Raw genomic sequence first — 18,881 nt, forward strand, 5'->3', positions numbered from 1 at the left:
TTGACAGGAAATAGTGACAACTATTCATCCACAAAAATATTAAATCAAAAGTTAGTCTAACAATATCATATCGAAAATTAAATTAATAACATTAAATTTACAAAGAATGAAAGACAAACTTCTATAGTATGTGGCAAGAAATGTGTCTAATAAGTTAGTATAGTTTCTAAGTGTATTTACCTGAAGCAATAAGCATCCTTGCAACATCAGTGTGTCCTCGTTGACACGCCAAAGACAGCGCGGTGCATCCTTGAGAGTTAGTCATTTCCAAATCTGCTCCGAACTCAATCAGCAATCCTACCATTGCTATTATCCCTTGATACGCATACATACACAACAATGGAGCATTTCCTAAACATGCTGTTATTTGATTGGGCGAACCCCCAGCCAATAGCATCAGTCTAGAAACTTTTACATTCGGAGTATAAATGTTCCTCAAATTGGCTATCGCTTCACCAACATTAGCAGCGCTTGATGCAACCATCGTGGCTTGCAAATCTCTAGGACATAATCCTAACTGCGCTGGGCCAAGGTTTCTGTACATATGAGCTTTCAATATATGGTGACCGAGTTCCATAGATTTTTCTGGATCTAATGGTGCTTGAACTCGCGATAAGCGGAAAGCGATGCCGCAATGTCCTGCTCTTAAGTCGCAGAGGAATTTAGAGCTCTCATTATCATCTCGACGGATAAGCCATTCCCTGAAGGAAGGATGAAAGAACATGTAGGTATTGTCGATGCGTTTTACAAGAAAATCTGATAGACTTTCGAATCTGTGGCAGAATTCTTCCCAGGGTAAAAACGTGTCGACTAACAAGGAATTTACGGAATAGTATATTTCTACTAATGTTAAGGGATATAATGCAGCGAGGCAAACGCTTAAAATGTGGGTCACTTTTTCAAATGACTGGACGGTGGGGAATCGCAGATTGAACTGCAATAGGAATATTTGCGCAAGCGATATTGGAACGACCTTATAATTTGTCGATTTAATGACAATATGGCTTTGTTCTAAAAGATCTAGGACGAGTTTAAGGAATAAGAAGGAGCCTTGACTCAAATGGAGTACGTATTGAGCGAATTTCATTACTGGGTTATGAACTCCTTCCGATTTTCCTGTCGAGCTTTTCACATTTGTTTCTATAATTGGCGCAGCTTGAACCCTTGCGTTGAAATATTCAAGCAAATCCTTATTAACGTTATCCGATTCGTCTAAACTTATTCTGGTATACGGTAATTGTTTTGTGAGCTCTAAAAACTGTGTTCGTATAGTTGCCACAATTTTGAGCCATGAAGGCATTTCAGGGACGTGTCGAGATAGGAAAGAAGCAATCGTGTAGCCGTGGTCTGGTCTATGGTATTCTGCTTCACATAAACCATCGACAAGGATGATGCTATTTGTGGAATCTATGCTTCCATTTCTTCGTAGAGAAGTTAGAGGTTCAATGATTCCTCTTACAAAAGCTAAGTCTGGATCTGCGATACATTCTTTTAACGAGAGACAGGCCAAAAGATGCGCTTCACTAAGTAAGTGTTCTCTATAAGCTTGTAGTCTCGGCGCTTGACAAAGTTGAGCCGCTAAGGAATGTACAAATTCACCTACTAAACATGTACTATTGTTGTCAGCCTGAAACAAATAAAATTATCATAAGAAAATCTATTCAGAATATACATACTAGCTGTGCTCCGCGGTTTCACCCGCATTGCTCTACTCCTGTTGGTCTTAGCGTGATGATATATATCCTATAGCCTTCCTCGATAAATGGGCTATCTAACACCGAAGGACCAGTAGTTCCTGAGATTAGCGCAACAAATAAACTCTTCAGCTTTATAATCTATACTAATATTATAAAGCTGAAGAGTTTGTTTGTTTGTTTGTTTGTTTGTTTGTTTGAACGCGCTAATCTCGGGAACTACTGGTCCGATTTGAAAAATTCTTTCGGTGTTAGATAGCTCATTTATCGAGGAAGGCTATAGGCTATATATCATCACGCTACGAGCAACAGGAGAGGAGCCACGGGGGTGAAACCGCGCGGAGCGGCTAGTATTAGTATAGATATGTATTATTTTATCAGAAATATTATCTCAGTGTTATTTACAAAACTCATTTTAAATAATACACCTTCCTAATATTGAAATAAGATTCATAATAGCTCACCTGACAGAAATGATAAGCCACAACTTGCGACGCTAGCTGTGTGACCATCCCTGCGGCTATTTCTTCTGGCAGCATTTCTCTAATATCAGACTGTTCTCTTAATTCTTCGTATTCGAAATTCCTCTTGCGTCCAAAGCAGGAGTATTCAACTAGTTGTAGTATTAATGCTGTTTTACCGGTCCCTGGACATCCTGAGATCAGTATACCTAGAAAAGAGTATACCATGTATAGAGTTAGTTTGTTTTTAACCGACTTAAAAAAGGAGGAGGTTATGATGATATACATATAAACAGAAGGGTGTTTATAAATTTAATTATTGTGATAGTTTCTATGAGACAATTATTATAATTAATAATTAATCTAATTTCCATTCTTAAAATTATGATTTTTGCAATACAATATTTAAATTGATGATTCTTATAACCAGCGATTTGCGAATGTTATTGCAGTTTTTATTACAAGGCGTAAGGTACTGTATAATCAATTGCTAAATTAATAAATCATCCTTGTTAATGTTTTTCCGTATTTATTTCAGAGGTATGTCTTTTGATTGGTTACGCTTTCTGAGTTATAAAGTCGCTGTGACCCCGTTTTGTGGAGATTTCTTCTTAACACTACAGGTAGGATTTCACCCCATTCCATGTAAGTATAAATTATAATTCGCAACAATTAATAAAGGAATCTTTTTTAACGATAGAAAAAATTGTGAACACCAATGTCATTGTTAATTTCCTATTAAATATTTCAGAGGATTCTCTGAACTGGTCAATGACTTTGGTTTACATTTGACCATTGTTTACTTTATTAAAATAGTAATAAAAAGTAATAAATATTAAAATAAGAACATTATAATGAAGAATGTTACTAGGTATGCCAAATCCCTTGAAATTGTGTCTCAGTAAAGCCTGTATGTATACAAATACACTAGTTTTTGTCGTAGTCAAAAATACCAAGTAGTTTTGATTTTATACACATTCAAAGTTTCGAAAAATATCGAGTCCCGCTAATAATCACGTGACCGCTTGTGACGTCACGTCACAACGCGCCGCGCGGCCGCGCCCCCGCGCTTAGTATCAAGTCGGCAGCGCTGTAGTAGGTGTTATAGCTTGCGCAGTATTTTGATAGGTTTTCATCCGCGAATTTCGTTAATAGTCCAATAATAGTAATTACTAATTATTATTCGTTTAATAAAATAACAGTCATGCCAAAGTTTCATCTTTATTTAATAGTTTCTCAAAATATTCTATACGATTGCGTTTTTGCACTGCTGATCTCTCAGGTTTATCTTCATTTTCCTGTTGACATTTGAATTTGTGTGGAACTATAACCCTGTTTTTGTTTAATTCTTCCCCCGACCAACTTATATTTTAGTATAGTTCTCCATATCATTCTCAACTTAAAACAAGAAAAAATCTTACTAGCCATCTACCTATACCTAGCCCATACGAGCAGAGCAGAAGCACAATCTAGTATAGATTAAAACTTGTATAGAAAACAAAGGATAACGCAAAACAGCTGCAATGTTCTCAAAATATTATAATATGTAGCACTCTGACCATTTTGTGTTTACGTCCTTTGCAACTATAAAAAACAACTTATCCGGCGAATTGGTAGTTGTATTTTTACATTTAGGAACAACACATGATTTTCTGGTATTTAGATTGGACATTTTTAAAAGTATAATTCGACGGCACGGGCGCGCGATCGCTAGCGGACTGAGTGAGCCAGATTGAGCGTGTTGTGGTGTGACGTCACACCATCACCGGGCGTTTACAACTTGTTTTACTTCTAAATCGGAAACTAATTGACGTATCGAAGTAATTTTTTCACTAGTATTATTTATTTTTGACAGAGAATATGGATTGCTAATAATCAAAATTAGTGAACATTCTCCATTACCTGAAGCGCTGGATTCTAGGGCTTTCTCCATATCTCTCATGAGCCACTGTCTCCCAGAGAATGCTGTCGTGTCATCTGTAGACGGCACTTCGAAGAACAACGGTCGTAATGTTAGCTGTGGGGTTGGGTGAACTGGAAGGTAACAAATTGATGACATTAAGAATACTAAAAAGTATTTAAAATAGGTGAAATATAATTTTTACTTAGTTCAGTTTACCTATAGTTATTAATGTCGTATCTGGTTACTTCTTTTTTGTCGTCTTCAAGGATCGAGCTTAATATTATTCAATCGAAATATAGAACTATCATTATAAAAAGAGTTTGATTAATTTCTTTCAAAACTGGCCTATAAAATATATTTTTCATGATCTAGTTTACCTTTTTTAAGTTCAGAAGAGGAAGAAGATGCTTTACTACTAACTCTGGCAGAGCGCCGTGCTGCAGTCTTCCTGGTTTTAAAGAAACCAGACGACATGCGGGTTAGCTCCTCTCGACCATTTTGTAGTGCTGTAATAAATAAACAATAATACACGATTAATTTACAATATAACTATGATATTGATAATATTTATTGAATAGGTCACCATTTCAATAAATTTGAAAATATGCCTACAATTTAATTAAATTGTTTTGTTTTACTTATATTTCGATTTGGCTCACTCAAAAGCTTTTTGGATGTAAAATGGTATCAATAAGCAATATTTTTCAGTTATGATGTAGATAAATTTGCATTTAAACAACTTTTGTGCAAACTTCTTTCTTCTGTGATTCTTTTTGTCTGTGATTTTCATCTTAAAAGTTTTCTTTAAGAAATTCAATCCTAGGTAAGTATGTATATAATATTTTGGTACTAACTTGTGACGGAATGTCGTCTACTGCCTGGACTAGAGGAAGAGCAATTGCTGGCAGCTGATAGGGACATAGATGCGAGAGACCCTAGCGAGTCCCTGCCGAGGGGGGTGGCTGCGTCCACTTCTGAGGACCCCGTTAGGGTTGACACCTGAAAGTTAAGTTCATTATAAATTAATGGAAAAACTAGGTAAGTTAAACTTGAAAGTATCCACAATAAAAAATTATAGGTTTCTTTTACGTTTTGTTCCGTATTGATGGTTCTAAGGATTTGTGTTGTCGAGTAAATCATTATGATAAACAGTGAAAAAGATTGTAGGTTTCATATTGAGTAAATCTGAAGAAAATGCTGACTTCTCTTGTATAATCACATTAATTGTATTACATGAATATGAGTACAGCAGAGCACAAATTTTATATATGTATAAATAATAAGTGATCACTATTTTGCATTAAATACTTAAAAATACGACGAATCTACTAATTAGTAATTTGCTGTAAAACTTTGTGTTTCTTATTGTCTGAATGTTAACTTTTTTTTTTTTTTTTAATATGAAAGAAGGCAAACGAGCATGTGGATCGCCTGATGGTAAGCAATTCCACAGCCCATAGGCATCTACAGACGTGTCCGAAGATGTGTTGCCGACTTTTTAAGGTGGAGGTATATTCTCTTTTTAAATGCCTCGATGTCATAGGCGTTCGGGAATATCGCCGAAGGCAGGCTGTTCTTTTGGCTGAACTTTTTTTACAAAATAATAAACATGAATACAAACCGGACTAGTATTATGCGAGGCAAGGGTATGAGCATCCAGGGACGCAAGAGACGTACAACTGTCCCTAGATTTGTTCCTGGACCCCCTTCGCTCGCCGAGCAACAAGCCAAGCCGCATGTACAAGTCATTCTGTCGTCTGGACTCATAGCCTTGCTTTATGTGACCGCCTTCGTCATCTAGAACAAAATATATATTGTAATTATATGTAACAAGTGTGTCGTGCATCACACATCATGCTTTCAACGCAAATATGTACAAAATAATCCGTCTCACACCACACATCATGCCGTCAAATTCATGCAAACAAAAACCTAATGAATGAGTTTAACACGTAAAAGTAAGCGTGAACGCCCCGTGTTAGGCGATGCATGTCAAGCATGCTTGTGCATCCAGGCTTGTCAAGCTTCCAATTACGTGTGTAGCCACCGTAACGGCCGTAAATATGGAATGATTGATGTTCTAAAGGTTTATACTTTCTCATATTTGATTTTTAAATCAGCTAAGCTGTGGGATTATAAACAGGAAGTGAAGCTTAGAAAAGCTTTTTCCTTGGTAAATAAGTGAGGGAATTTCTGTATTTGTTTAATAATTATGGGAAGCAAAAGTTTTATATTTCGCAGAGAGATGGTTAATTAATTGTTAATGTGTATTTTTGTTATTAACTCTTTTTATCGGGGTCATTTTCATTGGAGTTCCTGTATAAAAAAAATAATTATATCCAACCGATTAATGTTTTAATCTAATGTCATAACAAACGTTGTTATACGAACTAACTAACCCAAGGAAAGTTTAAAGTGATTTTTATTAGTACAAATATTACAAAAAATATACAAATTATAAATTTACCAAAAATATTCAGTCCCTATGTAGATAATATAAAACGAAAACATGAATAATTTAAATTCACTTTGCATAAATTTACCAAAAACCGAAATGTACCTCATTTCCGAGTCCAAAGTTCTTGCCAATTACTTTTTAAGCAGTCGAAAGGCAAATTGAAGTAAAAAGTAGGATTGAAAAGGAAACGCTGGTCGTCTGTGACGTCACCGACACCTGCGCATTGCGTGGGAATCGCTTGGCGGACATGATACTTAAATATATGGGATCGACGCAATGGGATTGGTATATATGTAGGTACGTCTTTGGGTAGAGATTTTGGTATTATGTGAATAGTATATAACTGTGTTTGCGAGTTTGCTTTCTTAATGTTGTAGGGAGATGAATTATGCATATAGTATTCGTATGTTTCGTAAATATTCATTATTTCAGCAGTTTAAAAAAGCGTCACAAACAGACAAATAGACAGAGATTATATCACGTCATTATAGCAAGAAAATATAAAATAAAAGATATAGATCAGAAAATTGGACAGTTTTTTCGCTAATTATAACTAATTTTTATTCTCATCCGTATTTCCTTATTTTTACCTATAATATTGTGTTCATATAGTTTTCAATACATAATATTCAAGTTTAACATTGAATATATAAAGGCTTGAATACGTGGGAGTGTGATAAGTTGATAACATCCCATACACAGTCTGTAGTGACTACATGTCATGTTACATTGTTTACGCGGCGTTTGATGAGAAACTGTTCTTTATATTATACATTTATGTTTGTCTTTTTCTTGTTATGGTACGATGTGGTTGTTGCTAAGTCCCTTTTATTATAAAAAAAGATTAAAACTTATTAACTCGTAACCGCATAACCCCGGTCGGGCTAAAATTAAACTAAAAATACAGCCAAAGGCGACAACTACTTTTCTGAATAAGCAAGTGCCTTTCTAGAAAATCTTTTAAAATGTAGAATTTTTGAGTTTATTCTTTCTAAAAATCGGTGACCTTTTGTGATCTTGATATTATATACCTACGTGATATATTTCTATTATTTTGTTTAAGTCCATACAAAATATTTATTTTTAAATTTCTACAACTGCCTTCAAATTTTGCAAACCAAAAATGTGCACAAACATACAAATATGCATTGACCGCATTTTTTAAATTTTTTATAAACACTTCGAATGCAATAACATAAACTCGTGCGCCTCTTATCGCGAATTGTCATTTCTGTCAATTGAACTGCGCCGTCAGTTGTCAACCAAAGAAAGCACTTTTATCTGAGTGTTTCACGAATAAACCCATGTATATGCGAGTGTAGAATAATGCGTGGATACATGTGCCTTGAAAATTAATACAATATAAGACGAGGGACATGGGATAAATCAGCAAGATGTTTAGGGACTCTGCATAATATTTTGTAAACAATATAGGCTGTATAGTGTATACGCAGACATAACTTAGCTTTTAAAGGAATTTAAAAAATCGGTTTAGCACTTTAAGAGACAAGTGTCTATAAAAATTAATGAGTATAATGCACTAGCTCTTTGCAATAATATGAATACGTAAGTAAATATAGAGCAAAATTATGCTTTCTCTGCAATTTAATAGCTGACCAAGCTGCATAATAGGCTTTACGCATTTTTCTGGAATTATTCACACTATTTTCCATAAATTAGAATCTTTCATCTTGCAAATTTAGCGTAAGAGATGGACCTATAATCTTTAACATCAGTTACACATAAAGATGAACATAGAAGATAAAACACACGTATAAATAATCTTTATAAGCTAACGGCACACCCCGGACACTCCATACAAAATGATCGTTTTGACAGTCACACTGTAGAGACTGCAAATGTGTGTGTTAACGCTTTATGCTAAGGCTTTATGGTTGGCACATTTGTGACTAGCGTAAAAAAAAATTCGCGTTTTTCTGATGAAATACATCCGTAAACAGCACAATATCTAACCATTTTCTACAAAAAACGATAATCACAAATCCAAAATAATAAAATGACTTTAAGTCAATTTGATTAATGTTGTCAATCTTCGTTGCGTATCGTCCTTGGAGAAAAATATGGCCCATTTTATGTCTGATCGCGCGGGGGTGAGGTAAGTTTAATTTTGGCGGGAGGCGGAGAGTGTCCGTTCTGTAGCGTTTAGCTACTATTATGTATTCTGTGCTAACGGTGTCATGTCTCTTGTCAAATAGAAGTTATAATCGTGGAAGTGTCAAAGGTCTGACTTAGTCAATTTGATTAATGTTGTCAATCTTCGTTGCGTATCGTCCTTGGAGAAAAATATGGCCCATTTTATGTCTGATCGCGCGGGGGTGAGGTAAGTTTAATTTTGGCGGGAGGCGGAGAGTGTCCGTTCTGTAGCGTTTAGCTACTATTATGTATTCTGTGCTAACGGTGTCATGTCTCTTGTCAAATAGAAGTTATAATCGTGGAAGTGTCAAAGGTCTCACGTTGACCTTAGGGGCGTGGTTGAATAGTTTTTGGACCTCTAGTTACTGACAAAGCATGAGTAGGCATTGTAGGTTGTGTAAGTTTAAACTTTAAAGGGATCATGATTGAAGTGAAGTCCCATGTCCCCAAGTGGGGTAAGGGGCAGATGCATTATACATCTGTTTCACTGATCGATTTTCTTTAGGGACAAGTAGGTGATCAGCCTTCTGTGTCCTACCAGACCGAGACATTTTTTTTTCTTCGTCTCCACCGGGAATCGAACCCAGAACCCCTCGGTGTTACGCTCACGCGTCAACCACTGTACCGAGGAGGCGGTCGATGATTGATTGTTAAAAAAAGGGACTCAAAAGTTATAAAATTTCAAGATACTTTATTATTTAAAGAGGATATTATTATTTATTAGAATAATTATATAAATGATTGTTTATTTTAATGCATTCTACTAGTACTAAAAGTAAAATCTAAATAATTAGTATTATGTTGTAAATGTAAAAAGGAAACTTATGAAATAAAGGAAGCAGACGATATTAATGCTAGTTAAAGACCATGGTTATCTACTCAACAAGAAATATTGCATAACCTGGACAGACCTTACATTTCACGGTATTAGTAAGATATATAAACAATAAACGACTAATAAACTAAAGATCAATATAATTTATTTAATATGGTTAAATGTACTACAACTCAAAATCGGGTTTAAACTTGAACAGTTATTAAGAGCTAGCTGTGCCCTGCGGTTTCACCCGCAGTGCTCCACTGATGTTGGTCTTAGCGTGATGATATATAGCCCATAGCCTTCCTCGATAAATGGGCTATCTAACACCGAAAGAATTTTTCAAATCGGACCAGTAGTTCCTGAGATTAGCGCGTTCAAACAAACAAACTCTTGAGCTTTATAATATTAGTATAGATTTATCACAAACACCATTCATCCTATTGTATTCCATATAAGTGTAGGTTTATATGAATCAGGTGATAATGGAAGAGAAATTTCGTAAGGCTTTCAGCGCGGGCGTCAACCTTGGTCTATATTTGATGACATAATCCGTGAATAAGCGTCCACCTACAGGCCACTATATTCGCAATAAATATGTAGATTGCGGCCTTCATTGTTATTATTTTATCGATATATTATGGCACAGGAAAGACAGGATACGTAGGTAATAAGCTTCCGCAATAATTAGAAGTAAGTAGTAAAGGAAACTGAACATCCTTAACTTAACTTAACTAATGTTGAATCTATGTTGAACTTGACTCATGACTTTTTGGTAGGCGCTTATGTTCAGATAATTGTTAATAATAATTATTATTTTAAGCTGAGTATAGAGTATTTGGAATCAGTAAATTTTTGAAGTATAATAAACATTTTAAATAAATATTGTAGGTAGTTATTACACGATTTCGAATCAATATGTACTCTTTATTTCTTAATTTTAAATCCTTATTTGTTTGTATAAAGCAAAAGGGCCGTTGGGCTTATCATAATAAGCTTAAAAAGTTTTTAAAGTGAAAGTCCTTTTGAAGCAAATATTGTTAAAGAACTGCTTATATCTACATGTTTACCGTTGCAAGATTAAACTTTAAAATGTATAGATATAAAATGTTTTATACGATGTTTTGTTACAAAACCCGCTTCCTAATTATTATGTATGAATGAGGTCACAACCGGAAGATAATATTAGCTGCTTAACTGTCTGACCTTAGCTTTTTTTGTTAACACGTGTATGTTGCTATCTCTATATTATCTATAGAATACTATTTGGCTAAAATACTGAACTAATTTTGACAAAACTTTTTCAAACCTTTATACATTTAAATGTTCTTTTAAGAAGGTTCCTTATATTCTCTTTGTTCAGGTTAATATATGTTTATGTTAGTGACAGTTATAGCACTATTTCCATATAATGCAAAATACTTTGTTATAATAGGAACATAGCGCCTCCACGCTAACAGCGCATATAAAGAGATGCGTGGTTCTGAATATCAATATGCCATTTATATGCAACACATATGGATTTTAAATGATAGACTTAATATGTTCAAAAGTTGTACATATTAAGATATAATATACAAAGTCATAATATAAAATTAAATAGCGACACACTGATTCTAAATCTTGTTCATCCTTTCCTGTACTGTTCCTGTTTATTAGAGAGAACTTTAGAGAAAATCGTTTTCTATTCAACTAATTTTATGGAACGTTCAGTAAAATATCTCTTAGTTCAAGTCTTAATAATTTATTTAACAGTCGTAAAACGGATCTTGAAAATTGTAAACGATATTAAAATTAAAAGATAAGTTCGATTTAGTAGTTAAGATATCTAGTTTGTTTTCAACCAAAGCAATAACTTAATTGATCCTTATCTGAAACTCAATTATCTTAAGATCGAAGTCTCCCACGTAAAAATATTTGATAGACGATAAGATCTTAGTCGAATATCGAGTATTTGCTTAATTTCTCGCTCGATATGTAAATGACAGTTACCATTATATATACAGTGATGTTATTGTTACAAACAAATGACGAATGAATCAACTCAAGCTGCGGAACACAAAAACAAAAATAACCGAAATATAAACCGGTCTATAAAAAGCTGTGCATCAAATAAAATGGAGCGACTCCGAACAGGCAATAAGGTGTGCAAAAATTGTGCCGCTTCGGCTTAGGAATGTGGATCGAATCACTTATTTGTTTATCAGAAACTTTAAAGAATCGATTTTACGAAACCAATCCATTTTAACATTTAATCGAGTCGTCTACAGAACGAACCGACCGAATCACGAGTTAATAAAACTGTTATTGATGTTAAAATATAAGTTTTGAAAGATTCGGGTCAAATTTTATTTTATGGTGATATGAATCATGTTTATCAATTCGATCGACATTCTTCGGACGTAATAATCGTTTCGTGCCTGTCAATTGATTCAGTCCCTGCGGCACGGACGAGTGTGCGGACCACAGAGATCTTATTTTATTGAACACGAGGCTCGGCCACGCCGCGCTCCTCGGACCTTCCTCTGGCAGCCCTGTTAAAACGTTAAACTCCTCAGTGCCCAATTCTTCCAGTGCGAAATATATTGCAACGAGATAGTTAACAGCTGTCGCGCCAGGGTTTCACAACCGTAAATTATCTTTTGACTTATCGAGAGCGTTTGAGCCCGTGTCAATAGAAAATGACTGCAATCACTCAAAACTGCAAATCTCACGGGACATTACTAACATTTACAGATAGAAATGTAAACGGCTGATTAAATACAAACGAAGTGTCGCTAACAAATAGGCCCCGCAGCTGCGATCTGGCCGCTATATATTTCGCTCATGATGTAATTAATGGAATTAGAAAATGTAACAGATGCCGAGATTATTCGTCGGCTAGCAGTCTGCGCGGGCAGTGTTGCAAAAGTTCGACCTGTTAATAAATACTAGCAACCGGTCCTTTACGAACCTACGTACATCCGGCGGCGTCGCGTGGGCGTCGCGCTGTCACTCACCATTATTTACAATGCGGTGGAATCCTTGACGCACAAACTTGAACATCTAAACGATTGTGCCTTACAGAGAATGGACATATCATTTCCTAACCGGATATAAGTATGGGCGGAGAGATGAAAGCTTTGTACCGGATTGTTCAGCTTAAGAAATAGGTCAATTTATTTATCTATAACTATTCCATTCTCTGTTAGAGCTTTTCATATAAGACAATATTTACCTGATAAAGGCACGTGATTTTCGTGTGAATGCCTCGTGCGTTGCCCGAATGGGCTGCGCAAGGACTTTGGACTTAGGAAGAATCTTCTTCTAGTGTGCGGTGGTGTGGGGCAGCTCTGGGCCAGGCTCTGCTTAGGAGGCTTGGGGAGGCGCAGCGGCGACTGCCACTCCGGCTCTACCAGCCTCTGCGGCGACGGCGTGTATCTCTCCATCACTTTCCGCTGACTCTTCCTCGCGCATATAGGACAAGATTCGTTCCTAAACATGCAAGCGTAGCACCGCTCATGTCCGCAAGTGTCAATCAACTTTCTCTTTTTGCCCTTATCAAAGGGCATGTTACAGCTCGGACAAGTAGTGCCTCCGGTTTCGCTCTCCAGCAGTTGCCGTAACGCCGCGAGATCTGAAAGGATAAAATGTCGATTTTATTATGGGTAAAATCAAGTTGTCAATTGTTACACAATTTGCAGCCGTATCGATGTATACTGATTAATTTGCGTAATTTGTAGTGGTGTACTTTAATGAATAAACAAGAGGCCACACTGGTTAGGTCGTACTTTATATCACAAACATAAAACTTTACGCATATAATTGAAGTGAAACTTCTTTATCGGGGGTGGACAAAAATTTTGTGAGACATTTTTTGCGTTACGCCGCGCGCGTTACATTTTTTGCGTTACGCCGCGCGCGTTACATTTTTGCGTTACGCCGTACTCGTGACATTTTTTTTCTTATCCCTACCACGCGTGATTCGACGTATACTTTCTCCAGCGGAGTAGGGATATCGTATCGTTTTAACGTAGGTACGTCCTACCACTTTACTTGACCGTTTTTCTATTGCACTCGTATTTATTTCCAACGCTCTATGGTGACGTGATAATATTATATTAAAGTGATCAGCACAATCAAAGTGTTTATTTTAATTATTCTAATTCCAGTGAATTTAAAAAAAAAGTAAGTAATTACATATCTTTTTCTAATACTTAGGTGTAATTATGGTATTTATTTTTCTAAGTTATTTAAAATTAACCTCACTTTTTGATTGTATTTTTCAATTTTTTCAATTTTATTATAATATGTATAGATAATATGTATAGATACACTAGCACGTGGGTGGAATTATGTATAAATTTTTTCTAATACTTGAATGTTATTGTGGTACATATTTATTTTTCTAATTCTAAAATATTTACAGTTATTCTCAGTTTATGATTGAATTTTTTAAAACACCAACACGTGGGCGTGATCATGTTATTTATTTTTCAAGTTATTTAAGCTTAACCTCTGTCTTAATATGTATATATTATGTACTATGTGCGTCATTAATTTCTGACTGTTTCGAGATTTTATGCAAAATAAAACAGTGTGTAAATAAAATTAAACAATTGAGTAAAAGTATAATTTCATAGATAACACGTTGAGAAGTTCCCTGTATAAATATATATACATATCTTGTATAAATACATACATAATATGCCTATAGATCTTTACTCAATTGTTTTATTTTATTGATTTTTTACAAATTTTATTTACACACTATTTTATTTTGCACCAAATTTCGAAACAGTCAGAAATTAATGACGCACATATTATATTATATACGTTTTAATATAGAATATTTTTTATTTTACAACCTTTACAACTCGATCATTAGGAATTTATTACCTCTATTGTTCGAACAAAAATAAGTTACCGACTTTAAGAACGTGCCGACAATGTAAGTACACAATTGTTTCTTAGAAAACATTTTAGGAGTATACTATAATAAATCTATGACTCACGTAAACACGTGTTTGCTTGATTGGTGTCAGGTGTTCAATTATAATTTTATGAATTCAAAATTTATAAGAATAAACCTCAAACTCTCTGTCCAATCAAAATCCGCCTAAGTCGAAATCTTTATAAGCTGAAAACGGCAGTGGCCGGCGTAAATATTCAAATAGGTAGCGAGGAGCGAAGCGACGAGCATCTTAGGTTAACTTTTGAACTACCGCACGAGCCGAGCGAGCGAAGCGAGCGAGTTGCAGCAGCGGCCGGTGTAAATATTTAAATAGGTAGCGAGGAGCGAAGCGACGAGCATCTTAGGTTAACTTTTGAACTACCGCACGAGCCAAGCGAGCGAAGCGAGCGAGTCGCGGCAGTGGCCGGCGTAAATATTCAAATAGGTAGCGAGGAGCGAAGCGACGAGCATCTTAGGTTAACTTTTGAACTACCGCACGAGCCGAGCGAGCGAAGCGAGCGAGTTGCAGCAGCGGCCGGTGTAAATATTTAAGTAGGTAGCGACGATCGTGTGACTAACGTATTTCTTTAATATTGTATATAGTAAATTATTTTTTGAAAAATAAGGACATAAAGAAGTTTCACTTCTTACGTGTGTACTCTAGTACACGCACACATTTTTTAGGGTTCCGTAGCCAAAATGGCAAAAACGGAACCCTTATAGTTTCGTCATGTCCGTCTGTCCGTCTGTCCGTCTGTCCGTCTGTCACAGCCGATTTACTCGGAAACTATAAGTACTACAGTGATGAAATTTGATGGGAATATGTGTTGTATGAACCGCTACAAAAATATGACACTAAATAGTAAAAAAAAGAATTGGGGGTGGGGCCCCCCATACATGTAACTGAGGGATGAAATTTTTTTTTTCGATGTACATACCCGTGTGGGGTATCAATGGAAAGGTCTTTTAAAATGATATAAAGTTTTCTAAAAAACATTTTTCTTAAAGTGAACGGTTTTTGAGATATCAGCTCTCAAAGTCGTAAAAAGTATGTCCCCCCCCCTCTATTTTTATAACTACGGGGTATAAAATTCTAAAAAAAATAGAGGTGATGCATGCTAATTAACTCTTTCAACGATTTTTGGTTTGATCAAAGTATCTCTTATAGTTTTTGAGATAGGTTGATTTAACTGTAATTTATTATATTTGCTGCTACGGAACCCTTTGTGCGCGAGCCCGACTCGCACTTGGCCGGTTTTTTTTTTTTAAGTAGGCTAAAACAAGTGCTGTAGTAGGTCCACATCAATTTGAGATAACCTATACAATCGGAAAAAGTATTAATTGTATTCGTGCTCGTTGAAATTTGTGAAGTTAATTATTTACAAGTGAAGGCAGTGCAATCAAAATGCAAGAATTTTACACTGGTAAATTGGATCTGACATAGTTACATTTCAGCTTCAACATTTATTAACTTCTTACTAAATAAGTCATCTGGTTTTAGAGCTGTCAAATTTCTTGCTGTCATTACAGCTAATAAGCATAACTCCTTTCACAAACAATTTCCAGCTTGAAAGGTATTTGAGGATCTTAAATCAACTGTCTCAAATTAAAAGAGCCATAAATCAAGTGTCTGTAATTAAACACGAATTTGCGTGAGCTGGGACATGGTCTTTCATTGTACATGATTCATAAAAGACACTTGAAATTGGCCGACACGTTTGTGCCTTGAGCTTTTTGTAAAGGAAAGTTACTGGCTGAAGACGAATGGGAATTCTTAAGGAAATTAATTTAGACGTTTTTTGGTACACTGATGATGTTCTGTTTAATATGTCGTTGAATGCTTTTTACATCGACAACTCAATTGATTTCATTTTGGGAGTCTTAGAATATCTCGTCATAATCTACTTTCTTTAATTAAAATAGTTCTTTATTGCTTTTTAAGCTGTCAGAATATTACAGATAGTTTTCATAAATCCTATACATACATAAAAATTGTCACAAAGGCATTCATATAAAACTTCGCCTAGTTACATTGGTCAGTCCCATAGTCAGTCCATTTCTCAACCAAGTCCAAGTCAAGGGTAACTGCTAGTTTTTTCACATAGTTGAATTCTAGATTGTAGGCCATCCATCTTATATGATCGATTTTCCTCGTGTACATTCATTCAATTCATTGATTATTTTGTATTATTATTTCTAATAGAGTAAGGTTTGCAAGTAAAAAAGAAATACGTGGGTCTTTTTCACAAAGAAAGGAGCAGTTAAAAAAAAACTACTAAAACCTCATGAATAATGTCATAAACTTTAAAAACAATACCCAAATCGATCTAGCCGTTGCAAAACCGTGTACGAACAAATATTTTAATTCCTATACCTAGATATTCAATCAGTCGCATGATTTATTACCATCATTACCATTACAGTGTACTTGTAAACAAAGTTTTACATAACGTCAAGCTTTCCATTCGTGACCTTTTAATATTTTATATAAACCGCTAATTTGAGTTCGATTCGTGAAATTGTTCGGTTTTTATAAACGATGAATGGATATTATGTAAATGTGTGATTTACGTAAAGTAGTATGGGCTGTAATTTTTTTATATTCATACATACTTATATTAATTATTATAGCTGATGTGAAAACGATTTTGATAAACTTTTCTTCAGAAGATACTTCAAAACTGAATATACTTAATGAAATACTTTGAAGCATCCCCTTATAGACCGGGAGATACTGACACAAAATTTCGAGTCATTTGTAACAGGATGGCGGTTCTACAGGGGTCTTAGTACGCAATGACAAAAAGAAAAATGATGGTATGAACGCTGGTACCGGTGGGTTAGTCGCGTGGGCGTTAGTCGAACTAGTCGGAAAAATAGCGAAAGTCAAACGATTTGTAACACAAAAATTTTAGAATTTACCGATAGCCCATAAAAAAGAAGTAGGCGGTAGTGTCATGCAATACTTTTCCGGTATGACTTACAGCCCGCCATACCGACGCGAATGTGTTGATTTAAAAAAAACAATTATTCAACCATTTGTACCAAGCTAACTTTTGCACAGGTAACCGTCGTCGTGCAGCCATTTACGAAAATCGCCATGCCATACTTTTCGGACGATTCCAAATGGTCGCCATACCGCCGAAAATCTGCAAAATTTTTTTATTTCGCCTATCTTTTTGTACCAGTATTGCATTTGGCTTTTTGGAGAGTATTTGATAAAATGTGACCATTATTATATTTGCCATACTTCTAGTAGGGGGAAAAAGTGCTGTCATACTTGAAAAATAAATTTATTATTAATTTATATAAGTGAAGATTTCCAACACCTAGATCTTTGAAATTTTGTATTTATATTCGTTGATCCTCAAACTTACAGGAAAAATAAGTGCCATACTGTTACAAATCGTTTGACTTTCGCTATTTTCCGACGAGTTCGACTAACGCCCACGCGACTAAGCCGCCGGTACCAGCGTTCACACCATCATTTTTCTTTTTGTCATTCCGTACTAAGAACCCTGTAGAACCGCCATCCTGTTACAAATGACTCGAAATTTTGTGTCAGTATCTCCCGGTCTATTAGTACTCTATTACTTAGGCAACAATTTGAAAGAAGTCAAAAGGCACATTTTTTAAGATATCTTTAAATCTTGAGGTGTTAACGCCATACTTTGATAGCTGTGAACACGAAGCGTTTAATCAATATCGGTTCAGTAGTTTTCGTAATTGAAGCCCTTTAGCAATTTTGTTTCAAGGCGTTTTATTACAGGTCATTAGTATTTATTGGAGGTTAATTTGGTATTTTGGGCATTCATTCGCATAAATGAAGACATAATACGTAAATGACGTCGTTTATAAATCGATACGGGGCAGAACTTTTAAGGAATGGACTCTGTATGTAGCATGTTTATATCTTTATTGTATTGTAATTTAAGCTTATAATAGTGTGCTTTTTGTGAATATGTATGTATTAAAATATTTATTGAATAAATAGCTAGGTACTTATATACCAACTTTTAAGAAACTTTGAATTATAATAGTTACATATTACTTTTTAATTTTAATAGATTTATTTGTACTAATAAAAATTATGAAAATTTTGTAGAAAACACAAATAATATACCGAGTTTTTTGATTAAGATTTATATAAGTTAAATATATCGAATAAAAATACAACAAATAAAACAGGTGTATCAACATTTTAATTATTCTAGTATGTTATTATATTTTTTTGTAAATAAATAAAAACTAGTGCGTGATTGTTTGCCGTTAGCCAAATGTCTGAGACAGACGCTGAGTCACGGCCATGGTTACGGTCACCTAGTAACCGTAGATCTGACTTCGATTATTTTTTTCAACCAAAATTAAAACTACACTAGTAATATAATTTATTAATCGTTTCATATAATAGAGGTAATAGAGGACCTCTTACGAACTTCATTTTAAACAATGCATGTGCTT

At 35.0% G+C, this 18,881-nt stretch overlaps 1 protein-coding gene across 1 annotated transcript in view; it reads right to left on the bottom strand.

The window, feature by feature from the left end:
- Nucleotides 1–18,881, bottom strand: part of rols (zinc-RING finger and ankyrin repeat domain-containing protein rolling pebbles) — a 122,280-nt gene that overhangs the window by 7,499 nt on the left and 95,900 nt on the right. Inside the window, exons 2-9 of the mRNA XM_090109193.1 lie at nt 12,705–13,103; nt 11,908–12,021; nt 5,680–5,855; nt 4,913–5,057; nt 4,436–4,564; nt 4,058–4,189; nt 2,159–2,364; nt 181–1,627 (exon numbers count right to left, since the gene is read on the bottom strand). Coding sequence (XP_089965319.1) covers nt 181–1,627; nt 2,159–2,364; nt 4,058–4,189; nt 4,436–4,564; nt 4,913–5,057; nt 5,680–5,855; nt 11,908–12,021; nt 12,705–13,103 — 2,748 coding nt within the window. The remainder of the gene's footprint in view (nt 1–180; nt 1,628–2,158; nt 2,365–4,057; nt 4,190–4,435; nt 4,565–4,912; nt 5,058–5,679; nt 5,856–11,907; nt 12,022–12,704; nt 13,104–18,881) is intronic.

This window comes from Colias eurytheme, chromosome 14 (assembly GCF_061535395.1).
Source record: "Colias eurytheme isolate Ceu_HAF_F1 chromosome 14, ilColEury1 Martin Lab GWU primary, whole genome shotgun sequence".
Classification (NCBI taxonomy): Eukaryota; Metazoa; Arthropoda; class Insecta; order Lepidoptera; family Pieridae; genus Colias; species Colias eurytheme.